Source organism: Lycium ferocissimum, chromosome 1, assembly GCF_029784015.1.
Source record: "Lycium ferocissimum isolate CSIRO_LF1 chromosome 1, AGI_CSIRO_Lferr_CH_V1, whole genome shotgun sequence".
Taxonomy (NCBI): domain Eukaryota; kingdom Viridiplantae; phylum Streptophyta; class Magnoliopsida; order Solanales; family Solanaceae; genus Lycium; species Lycium ferocissimum.
This window is the reverse complement of record NC_081342.1, coordinates 62,767,706-62,784,133: the sequence shown is the minus strand read 5'-3', so window position 1 is coordinate 62,784,133 and position 16,428 is coordinate 62,767,706. Positions and strand designations below refer to the sequence as shown.

The following is a 16,428-nucleotide window of genomic DNA, read 5'->3' as shown; positions in this document are numbered from 1 at the left end:
GACCAAATTCTTTCACTGGCAATGGTATAGTATATGTGACCAAATTCTTTCACTTACTCCTACTATTGAGATCATTGTTGTGAAATGGACTAAACCTCCTCAGGGCTGGATCAAGGTGATCACTGATGGGAGTCGCAATGGTGATGACTGTTAGGATTTTGCCCTGATTTTCTCACCATATTTGAATTTTACCTTTTCTTAAAGGAAGGGCAAAGAGTTTACCATAATTGATTTTATTTTTTCCAAAAGGAAAATATAAATCTTCCATATTTGAGTAACCCTTTTCTTGGAGGAAATTTTTTGGACATCTATAAATTGAAGACTTCCTTCCCACAACTAAAAAACACAGTAGCATCCACAATGTAGTCATTAAAGAGTCTCGTTTAGGGGGAGATTATTCTCTCAATAGGTTTTTATGCTTTATATATTAGTTTTTACTCTAACCCAATAACGATGGTTTCATAAGGGGACTGGAGTAGGCTACCATGAAACAAAAGATATATATGTAGGTCACTTGACCAAATCATACTATACTATTATGTCTTTTTAGTATATCTTCTTTGTCGTTGTCGTTCAAGGTTTGCAATTATAAGCTTCCGCATGACGCCCTGATTATTTCGATCCCAACAAGTGGTATTAGAGCCGATGGTTTAACCAATGGTTCAACGGGTTGAAGACAGGTTCAAGGTGGCCAGTTCTTATCAAGCTGTAATCGATTTCGCGATAATGAAGATTTTATCCGAAGTACTACATGTGGAGATGAATTTCAACCATATTTTCAACATCCTTGTTGCTGCATATTTAAAAAAAAAAAAAAAAAACTTTTAACTCATGCTTAATGTAACGCATGAGCTCCAATTTTCAACTCATGCTTACTTTTAACGTATGAGCTCAAATTTTCAACCCTTGCTTACTTTAAACGCTTGAGCCAATTTTAACCCATGTTCACTTTTAACGCATGGGCTCCACTTTAACCTTTGCTCACTTTTAACGCACAAGGCTCAAATTTTTAACCCATGCCTACTTTTAACCATAGCAAGCAGCAGTGATGAAGATTATGTGAATAAGACGAATCAACTTTTGTCAAGAAAATTCAGCCCAAAAGAGGAGATTGTTAGTGTTTTGCCCTGATTTTCTTACCATATTTGGATTTTACCTTTTCTTGAAGGAAGGGCAAAGAGTTTACCATAATTGATTTTACTTTTTCCAAAAGGAAAATATAAATCTTCCATATTTGAGTAACCCTTTTCTTGGAGGAAAAAATTTGGACATCTATAAATCGAAGACTTCCTTCCCACAACTAAAAAACACAATAGCATCCACAATGTAGTCATTAAAGAGTCTTGTATAGGGGGAGATTATTCTCTCAATAGGTTTTTATGCTTTATATATTAGTTTTTACGCTAACCCAATAACGAAGGTTTCATAAGGGGACTGGAGCAGGCTACCATGAAACAAAAGATATATATGTAGGTCACTTGACCAAATCATACTATACTATTATGTCTTTTTAGTATATCTTCTTTGTCATCTGATTTATTGTCGTTCAAGGTTTGCAATTATAAGCTTCCGCATGACGCCCTGATTATTTCGATCCCAACAATGACGAGATAGGAACAGGTGGAATAGTGAGGGATTCGAATGGCCTTTTGATCATGGCTTTTGCTAATAATGTTGGAAGAGGTTCTAGTAATCTTGCCGAAGCTAAAGCTGCATTTTTTGGAGTTAACTGGTGCATATCAAATGGACTTCATAATATTGTTCTTGAAAGTGATTCCCTCCTTATTACTAACATAATAAAAGGAAGAGCTACTTTGGCATGGAATCTTCAAGACCCGGTGATGGATATCAGAGATCCTATTGAACACTCCAATATAGTGATCCAACACGGCTATCGGGAGGCAAATCAAGTCACGGATGCTATGGCAAAATACAGTCTCGATAATAGGGAGCTTCTTATTTTTGAGTCCAAAGATCTGCCGAGAAAAGCCAAAGGCCCCTACATTCTTGATAAGGCTCAGATGGCTTCATTTCGACACAAGCGCAATAATTTTTTTGAGAGCTGATTTTTTTGTTGTATATAATCTGTCCATAGGGTTGTGTATTCCCCTGTAGTCTGCTTGTTGTAGGACTCCGTTTTTGGTAGAAGGTGTTTTGGCTTTTACCCACTTCTACCCTTTTGTGTATTTCTTCTTTGATTAATAAAAGCAAGCGCAAAGTGCAAATTATATTTTTTTTAAAATGCATGCGACACAAAAAATTGCACCAACACTAAGAATATATATAAAAAAATAGCTCAATTGGTTGGCTACCTGAACTTTTACCTTGTTGGTGAGGGTTCGAATCCCCACGTTGTAATCCCTTCCCCTGTTTCCCCTTCCCCTACCCCTACCCCCTATGTAATAATTTTTTTTTAAAAGAAAATTATATTGCATCAGACTGTGTTCGATAAATATTTGACTGAGCTTGAAAGTGGTAACTTTTGTAAAATTTAAAAGACCAAAATTGTTAAGTGTATACTTAAGGGACTATTTTGAAACTATTTGTCAAACATCAGGACCATTTTTGTCATTTTCTCAAAGTTTTCACATATCTGTAGTTCTTATATTATTAAGAATTGTTGATCAAGCTTTAATATCTGTTAACATATATATATTACCATGTTTTAATTTATTTGTCAGTTTTAGCTTAAAATGTTATTGTTTTATATTGTTTAACAGGTTAAAAATATAAGAGTAATTTGCAATTTGCATCCCTAGCATATGCGCGCTTTTGCCATTTACATCTTATCCTTTTGTTTTTAATAATTGCACCATAATCTCCTCGGTTCCTTGCAAAACTACTAAATTCCCTCTCTCAATTATTTACAAGGACAAAATAGGAGAAATAAAATAAAGAAAATGAAAAAGAATGATTTAAATAAAAAGCAAAAGCAATTTACCATATTCAACAGTAGAACAGACATTTGCTCGTTGCTAAGTATTATTGCTGTATTGTATCACATGTATATTGCAATTGCACCAACGTACATATATCTGTTTATCTTTATATTTACCTCAGCTATAACTAGATTTTGTCTTGCCTAAAAATTGAATAAATGGTAAAATTGTACTCATATAACAGTAAAAGAGGGTCTTGTAAATTTAATATGGGTGATATTTAAATGATATAGGGCGCAGTGAGAAATAGAGAACAGTGTAATAAAAGATCTATATAACCGAAACTTATTAGTTGCGAATATGTTTTAGTCACTATATGGCAATGAATGTTGGGATATTAAAGTCCAAATATCCGCAAAAATGAGTGTTGCAGAGATTTGAATACTAAGATAGGTGTTCGGTCGTACAATTTGAATTAAAAAGATATAAGGGTTAAAAACATACATCAACTATCACTTTTTTTTTTAGTTTCATATCTAAACTATCATAAGGTTGAGAAAATTACCTAAACTATCACTATCTAGTTTGCAAAACACACCTCAAATTATTCTTGAATGACATGTGATCTACACTCTCCATTTTATATAAAAATGTTGCCAAGTGTTGTCCACGTAGATAAATAATGTCATAATGGCACCTACATGGAAATTTAAAAAAAACTATTTGTTTTAAAAAAACAAACTGAAAAATAATATATTTTGTAAAAAATATCAAAAATTATAGAAAATAAAAAAAATAGTTTAGAAAATGGAAAACTTATTTTAAAAAAAAAATAATAATAAGAAAACTGATTATTTAGTTTTCACATTTTTTTGAAAATCAACTTTTTCATTTTTTAAATCTTTTTTTTTTCTGATTTTCTAAATTTTTTGATTTTTTTTTCATATTTTTTTAAAATATACAGTTTTTTTAATTTTTTTTTTTTAATTTCCATGTAAGTGCCACCATAGCATTACTTATGCCATGTGGACAATTTTTTTGAGAAAATTTCAGCTTCACTTGCCTTTTGGAGAGTGAGTTCACACATTTAGTTCAGGTGTGTTTTGCAAACTAGATAGTGATAGTTTAGGTAGTTTTCTCAACCTTCTAATAGTTTAGGTATGAAACTCAAAAAAAGATGATAGTTGAGGTGTCTTTTTGACCCTTATCTCAATTAAAAATGACGTCAAATATGAAGCGCCCTCATAAGAGGAACATAACACATAATTTAGATCACATAATCTATCTATCTATCTATATATATATATTGAAAACATGAACTCCAAAACTTAAAAGTTAAATTACTAAAATACCCTTCTAAATATTCTATTTAAAAATAAATAAATAATAAATAAGAGAAAAAAACTAATATTTCTAAAGTGTCTTTTCGCGATAAGTTGTGTCCCTTTAATTTATTAAGGAACCAAGTATGGTTAAAAATAATTTCAAAGCCAAACGTATGCAATTGTGACACACAAAACTTCCAACATCAAAACATTGAAGAACATCACTCTAATAACAGATGAAAGCGAAGAAGAGAAAAAGGAACCATATAGTGACAATAGAACAGAAGACACTTCAATGGAGTTTCTTCAAATGAGTAGTAGTTTTTGTATAGAAGATACGTATCCATCTATCATAAGGCAAAATTTATTTTCTACACTTTACGACAATGAAACAGAGGAGGGGGTCATCTCTTTTGATCTGAATTCGAAGATTTAATTTCAAAGAGGAATAATTTCAGAGATCTTCCTTCAGGTTTTGTTTCGTAACACTAATATTCATTAATTTGCATTATTATGTTTACCTCTCTTATTTTGATTTTTTTGTAATAATTATTTTTACTTCTTTATTATTAATGCAAAATAATTATAACCTTACCAATTTGCCCTTGCTTAAGTTACACTCTTTTGATTAATGAATTTTATGAAATTCCGAATTTTTCTTAGAAATTTATTTCAAATGTAAAATTAAATAATAAAAAGATTGTTAATTCATTAATTTTTATTTAGCAAAGGAAACAAGCCAAACACTGTTTAGAGAACCCTTAATAAAACCTAGAGAACTACCAATCATCTTTTGGCAATAGATCCCTGCGGGTTTCACCGAAACATAGAAAGGCCTGCTTAGCCACGGCAAGAGCAAGATAAAATGACCGGATTCCTATAGTTCAAGAAGCTTATGAAGAATTAAAAAAATTAATATTAATTTATTCATGTTCTGCAAAACAAGAATATAAGTGACGCTTCAAGATTTACTTACAGTTACGAGGAGGGTGATCGATTAGGAATTTGAATTTCGTGAACTATATCAGAGATAGTGTGGATAGAATTGAAAACATGAAATGATCTGTGATGGAAATGACGATAATACATTTTTGTGCCTGGGAATCTTGTTTAGGTTTTTGACACAATATGTTTATACAAATTTATTACAAAGAGTGCATATCAAAAAACATTGGTAAAATAATAAGTTTCGGACAACATCGCTCATAAGCATTCATACTTTGCTAAAAGTTATCCATATGGCTATGGGTCTTGAGAAGATGATAAGTACATTCATCTTCATCCGTATTGAAATTTTTTTCAGAACAAGAGAAAAGATTTTTTTTTTTTTTAAGTTGTTAATATCATTAGTTAATTAGAAGTGTATAATAGTAGAAAAGGGAAACTTAGTGATATTATAATTAATTTGTATTAACATAAATAGGTTAAAATAATTGTTACAAAGAAATTAAAATAAGAAAGATACGCGTAATACCACAAATTACAAGAGAGGTTAGTATTATGAAGTCAAAACTGGAGGGAGGTCTCTGAAATTATCCCGTTAAATATGCAGATTTTTCTTGCTTTCTTTAAAATTAACTATTTCTCTTCTCAAACCTTCTCAAAGTAGAGCAAAAACGACAAAGTAAGAAAAAAAAAAAAAAAGGATAAATGTAATATTTACAAGGACTCTAGTTTGGTCCTTCTTTGCCTCAAATTGCTAGAAAGTAGACAAAATGGAGATTGCAAAATTTGGTTGTAAAAAAAGAAAAATAAGAAAAATGGAATCCACAGAGATAAGGTGCATCTACAAGCATGGCAACTATTCATTTCAATCATAGATGGTCACACCTCAGAACCAACTGGTAATACCCGCTATTTCTTGGCATGAAAAGTGTCTGGCATATCTATAAATATTAGAGAAAGTTGTTGAGAAATATTTCTTGAATTTTGATGTGAAGAAGAAGAATTCAATACAGTTCATTAAAAAAAAAAAAAAATTGAAAATACATCATTTGGCATAAGTGACATTCTTTCGCTTTGATGGATTTTGCGATTTGACAACATTAAAACAATTAACTAAAGAGAAATTGGCGATAAAATCGATTTTTTACTTTATTAAATTCATTTATTTATAATTTATAATTATATCTATCCTTTGGTGAATTTAATGCAATTCATATATGCTAGCATTAATGTTTATTTGATGATCTTGAAATGTATGTATAATCGTGTTTAGTAATTAACTATTAGTAATGAGTAACTTTGTTATTCCATTGCTAAATAAAAACTAATAATCCCTCCGGATAAAAAAAAAAAAGAGTCCACTTAGCCTCTTTTCCTTGGATAAAAAAAAGAGTCCACTTAGCAAATCAAGAAAGAATTAACCTTGTTTTTTCATATTTGCCCCTATTAAGTGTTAGATGATCAAATCTCAATGCCTATTTAATTAGGGGTAGTTTAGTTAAATTACCTATTTTTGTCTAGGAGTTAGTATTTTCTTAAAGAGTTTGCAAATGGCTAAGTGGACTCTTTTTTTGATCCGGAGGGAGTATTAGACATATGTTATGGTCGTATGTATAAGAGTGTGTGAAAATTTACTTTTGAGTTGAGAGAATAATATAACATATTTTATTTGGAAGGATCTCGTGCCTATACTTGAAAGTTATTTTACCACGATATTAAATAATATAGATAATTTTAAAGGCCTTCCTTGTGAATTTTCCCTGTAGCATATGCTTTTCTTGTGGTTTCAAATATTACATGAACCTATTTAAGCATAACAAAACTATTTTATAATTTAAAATGGACAAATTTTTCTACGAGTCCCAACTTTTGTGTTAAAAACAATCTCAAAGTAAATTTTTTAAATTAATTACTATTATGTAACCTTACAAAAGTTTTGTTCAATTTTAAATTACTAATCAATTGATTTTGTTTCGAACATTTTCTTTAATGGAGACATTAGTAATGAACTTATGTTTCGCGTGTTTAGCTACTGCGCCACATTGACGAAGTTTCAAACAATAGTGTTATATTGGAACAAACACATATATCTAATTAGCCTTTGATTGTTCACTTTCGTAGTTTCAGATGATATATCCAATCATTTAGACCTCGATAAACAAGTCATCTTACAACGATCCATGGTGACCTTTCAAAGAAATTTCTTCCTTATTTTTTTTATGAATAATTATTTATCAAAAAATATATTTTATTAATAATTACAAAAACATGTACTACATAACTCGACATACGCGTGCGACACACGTGCCGAGAGACTAGTACTATATTAAAAGTACGAAGAGCTTTAGAAACGTTGTTTGAACTTTTTGCCCTTCACTAAAAAAGTTCACAATAGACAAAAACGTCATTTACTATCTTCTTAAATATTAAATAAATGTACTTTTTTTGTGTAATTAATAGTAGGAGTCTTTACCTTAATTAGATAGGTAGTAGAACTCAAATATGGTAGTTTAAAGAATATCAAATTTTCAAATCCAAGACTTCTTTTCGCCATATTTAACTCTAATACCTAATATTTAATATTTAATAATTTAAACTCACATCCCTAACATTTAATAATTTAAAGTCGATAAAAAATACTTATTTTGGTGAAATAATAATTCACTAGCCCTATATAGAATATTCTAAACAAACTACTCCCTTTAGGCTTGAGTCCTTACTCTTTTTTATAAAACTAGGAAATACTTTCTTATTACAATTACTATAATGCTGTGTAATTTTGGTTCTGTGTAGTCCAACTCAAGAACAAACATTACTTTTTTCATCACAATGAAAACATGTAACAACTTCCGCTTCATCCATTCACCGAATATTGTTCAAACCAGAATGCAAAGTTCTCCCTAATCTTGACATTCTAAAGTCATGTGAAATTTCTTTTTTTTTTTGTTGTAGTTTAATTTTGTGTATCACCAGCAGATGAGTTGTTATGTGTGCTCTTTAAGCAATTTTTTTTCCATTGAACGTCTGTGGTAGTGTTACAACAATAGCAGCAATCTGCATTCTTAAACTCACCTCCTGATCGTTTCTTTCTTTCTTTATTTTTCAGGTAATATCATAAGATATAAATGGAGAATTAGATCATCACCACCTCTGGTATGTAGATTTATTTCCCAAACATGAAGCTTTTGATCAGTTTGTGTTCATGGCAATAAGATATCATACTATTTTTTGCCTTTGCTTTATCTTTTTGGTCAGCAGAATTTGTCTTCATGGCAAAGACTACCGAGATGAAAGTTAGTAAGATCTCTAATAACCAGTTTTGCTTCATGCATTCAACGATTTTTTTTTTTCATTAACTTATGTTTTTATCTATCGCTTTTATGTATGTATGCATTTGTTATGATACATAAATGATCAAATATATCCTTTATGTACGTTTTCGTTGAACTGATAGGTCAAAAACTATTATGAAAGTCTCTTTAACCGATCTAATTTCTTTTATCATTTATGTATGTTTTCGTGGAATTGATAGGTTAGAAACTATTATGAATAGCAGGCTATAGTGCAGTAAGTTTCTTTAACTGATCTAATTTTTTTATGTACTTTATTTTTAGTTTGTGTCGTCATGCTACACTATGTTATTTCATCTACTAATTGGTGATTATATTGTCATAAGTTTTAGTATTGGCACAAGACTTTATTTTGGCCAAGTTACTAGAAAAATTGTACGTTGAAAGTAATAACTAACTAATGGTTGAGAAGTCAATTTGTAGTTTCTTTCTTATTGAATTAATTTGTTATGATCAATATTTATTATCTTCGATTATCTACGCTTTCATTTATGATTCAAACTCAATTTTCAACATAATTATATTTCTTTTAAAAATTTAATATTTTTAAAAGAGATTCTTTTTACTTATACGGTGTAATTTCCGACGGAGGGGTTCGATTGAACTCCCTGAACACTACTTAGTTCCGCCAATGGTATAGAAATACCACTTCCGCCGCTTGTTGACATGGAGATAAAATTGCTTAAAACGACCTACAAGAAGGATTTTGGCCATGACAGAGCAGCTGAAGCGATAAAAAGAAACATACACCAGGAACGTCATCAACAAAGAAATATTAGATTGATGAGATACAGCATACTACATCATTATCTCATATAGCAAAATATCTGTAATTACAAATATAATATCTAGAATTACAAAATATAATATATATAACTAACTTAGCTAATTTATTAGTTTTTGCATGTTAAGAAGATACCTCATTATTTTGAATTCAACTATATAGTTATTGTAAATAACATTTATTTATCTATTTAAATGAATATTACATTTATTTCAACGTCAATTGCTATTACACGTATATAATTCGTTCTTATTCTATACAATTACTTTTAACAAAAAACAACATATTTAAATGTAATTATTTTTTGATAGATGTAGAATACACGTGCAACGCACGTACACTGAAACTAGTAAATAGTATAAATGGTAACGCTAGCTATATGACAACTACAAATAAAGATCCTTAAAAAGTGAGGTTTAAATATTCTATTATACTGTACGTATCGTCAGTTACATTCTTGATCCAATGAGATTGAATTAGAGACAACTTTGCTGAAAAGTCAGCCAAGTATATGTAGTTTGGGTCTTTGGGACCCTTATCAGATTATTTATCTTTCATATTGTGGATTATTCTTAGATATTTAACTAATTTATGGTGAATTGTTGATTTAAATATCAGCTTTTCAATACCTATCATGCGTATAGGAAGTTAACTAGCCAATCAATATAGTGGTTCACTTGATGGGATAGTTAGTCGAATACCAATCACGTGCTCCTAGTTTTGATTGTGACATTTTTTATATGACAATTTATATGGAATTAAGGTATACCGTTATTGCTACTAGCTAGTTTTTATATAATACGCAAGCAAGGAATATTTAGGAAAATTTTAAAATTTAAATAGTAAAAGTAGCGATGATTTGGTGGAAATTAGTACTCCCTCTTGTAATATTAAAAAGACAAATCAAGGAAGGTCTTCAGAATATAGCCTGAAAACTTCGGACGATAAAACGTAAAGTCAAAAATTGGGTCACGTATGAGAAATACATTCAACCATACTAATCTTTCTCGATTTTTTTTTTTCCTTTTTGTTTTCTACTTAAAGTTTTGTAAACCAAAAAAGAAAATCAAAGTAATGGCGTTGCATGTTATTAAAATTCAGACTGTCATGATCAAGACATCTATAGCATAAATGCTTAGAAGGATAATTTATTTATTTTACATAACCAAAGGGTTACATAGAGGGATATTTCTAATGAAATTTTTCACTCTCTTCTTTTTACATTTGATACTGAAAAACATAACAATAGTTCTAAAACAGCACAAGACTTGATGGGCAAACACAACCCTTACAAGTGCTTATTCTTTGGCATATCATTTATTTAAGTACTAATAAAATCCAAGGTTTTAGCTTGAATTATTTAGAGGGCTTTGATTGCTCGGGCTTTCTTTCTTTCTGAGAGTAATTTTGCAAACCTACGTACAAAGGAAGTTATCATAATTAGCAATAAAATAGATTTACAAGAAACTGAAAAACCTAAACTGATCAACGATATATCAGTATGTAGCTTATACAAGCTAAAGGCTACATCTTCCCGATGTATAGCAAATTACTTGTCTTTGATAATTAAACTTTTAACTATAATCTTTAATAGTTAAGAAAATAATAGTACTACTTAATTGTTCCTCTGTGGTCTCAAATCGAGAGAAAGGGAGCATTCACTTCTTCTTCTTTTTTTTTTCTTTTTTTTTTTTTATTTGGGTGACCAACCGAGTTTCCAGTACCTATTTGAGCCGCCGGTAAATTCGAATTTATGTCGTGTAAGACCCACTCAAGGGGGAATCGCTTCTTAATAGTAACTTTTTCATATTCAAGGTCGAATCCGAAACCTCTGGTTAACTGTGGAGGAATCCTATCCATCCCGCCACAATGTTTGTTGGTTAATTCTTCACTTATTTGAAGTGCCATAAATTATAAGCGGGCTGTAGTCTTTATTATTGTTTTTAAATGAGCAACATTATCCTATCTTGCATTTAAAAATGATCAATAACTACAATTAGATCGTAGTTTTGGCTTTACAAGGGACCTACCTATTGAGTTATTCTTATGCAGATGAGTATAAAATATAGTACACTTTTTAAGGTTTTTTTTGTTTGTTTGTTTGTTTGTTTTTGCTATTATCTAATAACTACTACCTAGTTATTATAATTAATTTTCTTCAATGAAATATCTAATAATCTCATTAATAATAATAATAATAGTAAGATTTCATAATTTGAATAAAACAAAATGATGGTGCATATGTGATACTTGTTCCGTCCATTTTTACTACTTGTCATGTATTGACTTGGCACACCAGTTAAATAAAATGACAATTTTACTATATCACTCCTAATTATTACTAAGTCATCTAATGGTTGAAATCAATCAAATATACTTCAAAAGTTGTGTAACCACTAATAATTTCTTGAAATTTCGAACTCAACAATTAATAATAAGGGTAAAACAGGTATGAAATGATATATAATCTCTTGATTTTTCAAACTTGTCAAATAAAAATGAACATCTATTTTTAATATACATGACAAGTAAAAATGACGGAAGAAATATGTGTTATACCTTTTTAGAGCTTCCTCATTGGTTTCATCATTCTCTTTGGAAACTGGTTTCTTTAACAACTTTTCACCAGCTTGTATCAGTTTGTTCATATTGGCCTCTGAAGCATCATCTGCGGCGATTTCTTTGTCTAATGCAGTTTCCTGGCATTACATGTAAAGAATATTTACTCCCTAAGATCCATATTGTATTTTTAGCTTTTTATATTTAGTACAAAATAAATAAATTTTAACGTAATCAATAATGTATAATTTTTTTTTTTCAAATTTACCTTTATTTCGATAAATGAGGTCTTACATAATCAAGAAATCATATTAAATATAGTACTCCCTCAGATTCAAAATAAGTGTTCACAGTGTCCACTAAGCCTTTAGTACATCCCTCAAGAAAATATTAACTGCTAGAAAAAAAGAAGAAGATATTTTGACTAAACTATCCTTGATTAAATACTACATACTATTAATATAGTTCCTTGATTACATAAAAACTCACTTATTTAAATAGAGATAAATTTGGAAGAAAATAATTAATTCCTTCTTGATTATGTAAGTGGACACTTATTTTGAACCAAAATAAAGAGGCCAAGTGGACAATTATTACGAATCGGATGGAGTACTATTTAACTAAGGGAAATTTAATATAAATACCTCTTACTTTCTAGTTGTGATTGATTTTTTTAAGGAATGTGGCCAAGCTAATTAGGCATCATATAATATCGATCGGAGGGACGAATTATTTAAGGTTAATGCGCTTTAGCGCTTTGTCGAGAAATAGAGTAAGTAGGAGAAAGGAACAAAAAAATAAAATGAGGGAAAATGGTGATGATATTCTTTCTTTATTTTGTTGGTCAAAGTTTAAGGGTTATCAATATATTAAGCTATTTACTGTGTCAAAAATATTAAAATCACATGAACTACAACTTAAGGGAGATGAGCTTACTTCAATCCTGAGGTAATTTTTTGCAGCACCAAGAGCAACAAACATGGTGCCAAGGTAATAATCATTCATGTAACCACTTGCTACATTCATAATTTCAAGGAGAGGGCTTGAACCATCACCCTGAATCAGCCAGCCATAATTTTTAGGACCCCATTTAGCTGCCTCATCTGCTGTGTATCTCTTATTAAAATCTGAACTATTCCCAGTACCTAATGAGAGTAGCAGAATTTGTTTCACGTTCATTGGCTTCACAAAACTGTATTTTGGATCCATTTCTGCTGCCCGTTTGGTTACCGTCTTAAGTGCAACTAAGGCCTGTCAACCAATATACATCCGGGATTTAAAATTTTAAGAATAAGATATGTTACCTGCTATCAACAGGTAAAGATAACCTTATGATATAAAAATTATTTATACCTGACAGTGTATATTACTTGAATTGTTTTTTTATAGTCTTGTTTGGCCAAACTTCTTAAATTATCTTATTTTGAAAAGTGTTTTTGGTTAGAAGTTGTTTCTGTTTGCCTAATCAATTTAAAAAGCACTTCTGAGCAGTAATTACTATTTGGCCAAACTTTCAAAAAGTGTTTCTAATTGCATTTTTTCAAAAAAATACTTTTGCGAAAAAGCTATAGTATATTTTTAGCTTGTGAAAAACTGGTTCTGCTGCTCCTCAAAAACACTTAATTCTCTCAAAAGCTTGTGAAAAAAAAAAAAAAAGGCGATTTTTGAAAATGTAAGCACTTCTAACCTTCCGAAAACATGGCCAAACAGGCTAATAATGGGCATGCATGCGTGTGAATAAAACATGTGAAATAATCCACACTAATTAAATACAGTTGGAGTTTGGGTTTTACACATAGTCAGTAAAATAATTTTTTACATTAAATGATCATCCAAATGGTATTTTGATGGACCTCTTTGAAATGTGGAATTTGACATCTTGAAAATAAAATGTGTTATCCTTCTATAACAGGCTAATGTGACGTGATAGTATAAAAGAATATTGAGAAATTAAGATGATCATTTGGTTTTTTATGGAGGGAATTAATATACCGGATCGCCAGCAACAGTACCGCCATCAATCAGATTGAATTCATACTTATTTCCTTTACCATCATCATTCTCAAAGTAATATGCAGGAAATAAAACTGGAGCTGCCGAGGTACCGATGCATATGTCAGACATCTTAGCATCCAGATAAGGTGATTTTGCTATCTGTATTTGTTTCCAAAAATAAAGAATAGCCATGTAAAACAAATTAGAAGAAAAATTAATTAGTCAATGAATTATAGAGATCTATGGAAACAGGAGAGGAGCTTTCAATTACGTAGAATCTAATAGTTTTTGCCCAAACTTTATATATGTCAAACTATTTATTTATTATATATAGACAAATAATTTAGCCAGAACGAAAAGACTTACCTCCGACTTGGTGAATATTGTTGGTTGAAACTTGGTGATGTCAAAGGTTGGAATGACAACATCTGTTAAAGTTTGATGCAAACGAGTCTCTCCCAACTTATCTTGCAGAACTTGGTGGAGATATTTTCCATCATATTTTGGACCGAACCATATGCCCCTACAAATGAAACGAAAGCTATTTCATTACTACTCCAGAAACACAAGTTAAAAAGACACGTCTAAGATTTCCATTCTCTTATAATGATTCTAATATGTAGTTTAATAGATAAAAATGCCATAATTATTAAGGTAACCAACTATATCCCATAGGGACTATTTATTCTTTGCCATATAAAAATAAAATACTGCAATTTATATCTACTGACAGTGTAGAGAAATTTTATACTATCAATACAAGTTTGCCTGTCATAGCAGGTTACATGACTTGATTTCCATGTTATAAATTCTACTTACTATGGATAATTTTCTTTTTTCCCAAAATATGAATAATTGCCTTTAATCTATTTTTAAGTAAGCTAATAGTGTAACAATTCTTAAAAGTTAAACTCCAAATAAAATTATTAAGTATATCAAACTATTGTACGTACTGTGCTGGTGAGAAAATCTTAGGGCCATGGTCGAAGTAAAAGGGCACAATATCTTTGGCAGCAGCGAAGGGACGATTAATTTCATTAGGAGCACTTAACATAGTTGTCACTATGCCACCTGTACTTGTTCCTGCAATCACATCAAAGTAATCTGCAAGACGCACATCTTTACCGTCCAATTCCTGAATAAAAAGCGACCATGCATTAATCAAAGATGTTTATACAAAAAATTAAATAGGGCTAATTCCTTGTAAGGTTAGTTTTTTGTATTTCTCAAATTGTTTAATTTTCAAATTATCCAAGAAATCTCTATAGTTTTCATTCTTTAATTTCATAATATATATGACGAGCTATAATATATGTGTTCACATGCACGCAACACCAAATTTTGAGTAAAATTGCATTAATCTTAAAATACAAGGATGAAGAATGCAGTTTTCAATTTATGTTTTCCTTTCTCCTAAGCAGGCTTGGGTTTTGTATTGTACCGTTAAGGTTCATATGAAATATTCGTGGGAATACTTTAAAAAAAAAAAAAAAAAAAAAAAAAGGATCGATGATTACGCTGTAATCTGTATAGCCGCCCATCAAAATAATAGCCGAAAAATACACATATTTTATACAAAAATATGGTGTATATTTTTACATATTTAGCTAGCGAACGTAATTATTTTTGGTGGCCCGGCAAAATGTGTAACTTTTCCAAAAATAAATCACACACATTTAGAAAACGGAAGTTGAAACATGGGAAAAAAAATAAGAAAAAGAAAAAAAAAACCGGACTTGTTTGAATAACTCGATGACCGGCCAATTGTTGACAAGCAATAATTAAACATTAAAATAATACAAAATTCAAGTGTAAAAAAAATGTAGTGATGCCACACGCACGTGAGTAATATTTATAATATACTTCATCCATCTCAATTTATGTGTTGGTGTTTGATTGGACACATACGTTGAGAAACAAAAGAAGACCTTTGAAATTTGTGGCTCATAGATATGTATGTGGCTATAAATCTATCTCATTAAGAATAAAATGAGTAATCTAAAGTAAATTGTTAAGTACTACTAAATAAAAAGATATTATTTCTTCTGAAACTAACTAAAATGAAAAGAGTGTCACATTAGAGGCTAGAGCGGAAAAAGCATATACCTGGAGCTGGCCTTCCAGGAAAGCAAGAATGGTACCAGGAATGATTCCTTTAATACCACCTCCGTCAATACTAAGAATAGTCACCATTTCTCCCACCTCAGCAGATACTGGTTCAGTAGTAATTGCCATTTCAGATAATTAGAGTTTCTTTATTGCACTGGAAAAGTAGCAAATAATATCAATTAATAGCTCAAAGTATTAAGGTTTTCGAGGTGCTTTGAGCATCTAACAAGCAGGGGTTATATAGTCATGTAAACAGTGTTAGGTGTCATGGATCATTAAGCTCATTTTTCCCACGAGTTTAGCGTTTTGTTTAATGTCTTTCGGCTTTTACTACGACGACAAGAATGAAATGTTAAAAAAATAAATAAATAACTATGGATGAATGCGTCAGGATAAGTTTCTAATCTATATATAGTTAATTAAAAATGATTGATCAATTATGTAAATTAGGTGATGTATGTCCAATCAAAGTAGCCAAAAGT

At 30.4% G+C, this 16,428-nt stretch overlaps 1 protein-coding gene across 1 annotated transcript; it reads right to left on the bottom strand.

Annotated features, from left to right (window-relative positions):
• Positions 1-10,349: 10,349 nt before the first annotated feature.
• LOC132066114 (patatin-2-Kuras 1-like) lies at positions 10,350-16,103 on the bottom strand. The gene is made up of 7 exons (XM_059459497.1): positions 15,944-16,103; positions 14,791-14,972; positions 14,204-14,360; positions 13,835-13,996; positions 12,725-13,093; positions 11,843-11,982; positions 10,350-10,698 (listed from the first exon to the last, which is right to left on the bottom strand). Exons 1-7 carry the CDS (start codon positions 16,070-16,072, stop codon positions 10,644-10,646), a joined length of 1,194 nt encoding a protein of 397 aa, XP_059315480.1. The 5' UTR covers positions 16,073-16,103; the 3' UTR covers positions 10,350-10,643.
• Positions 16,104-16,428: the final 325 nt, after the last annotated feature.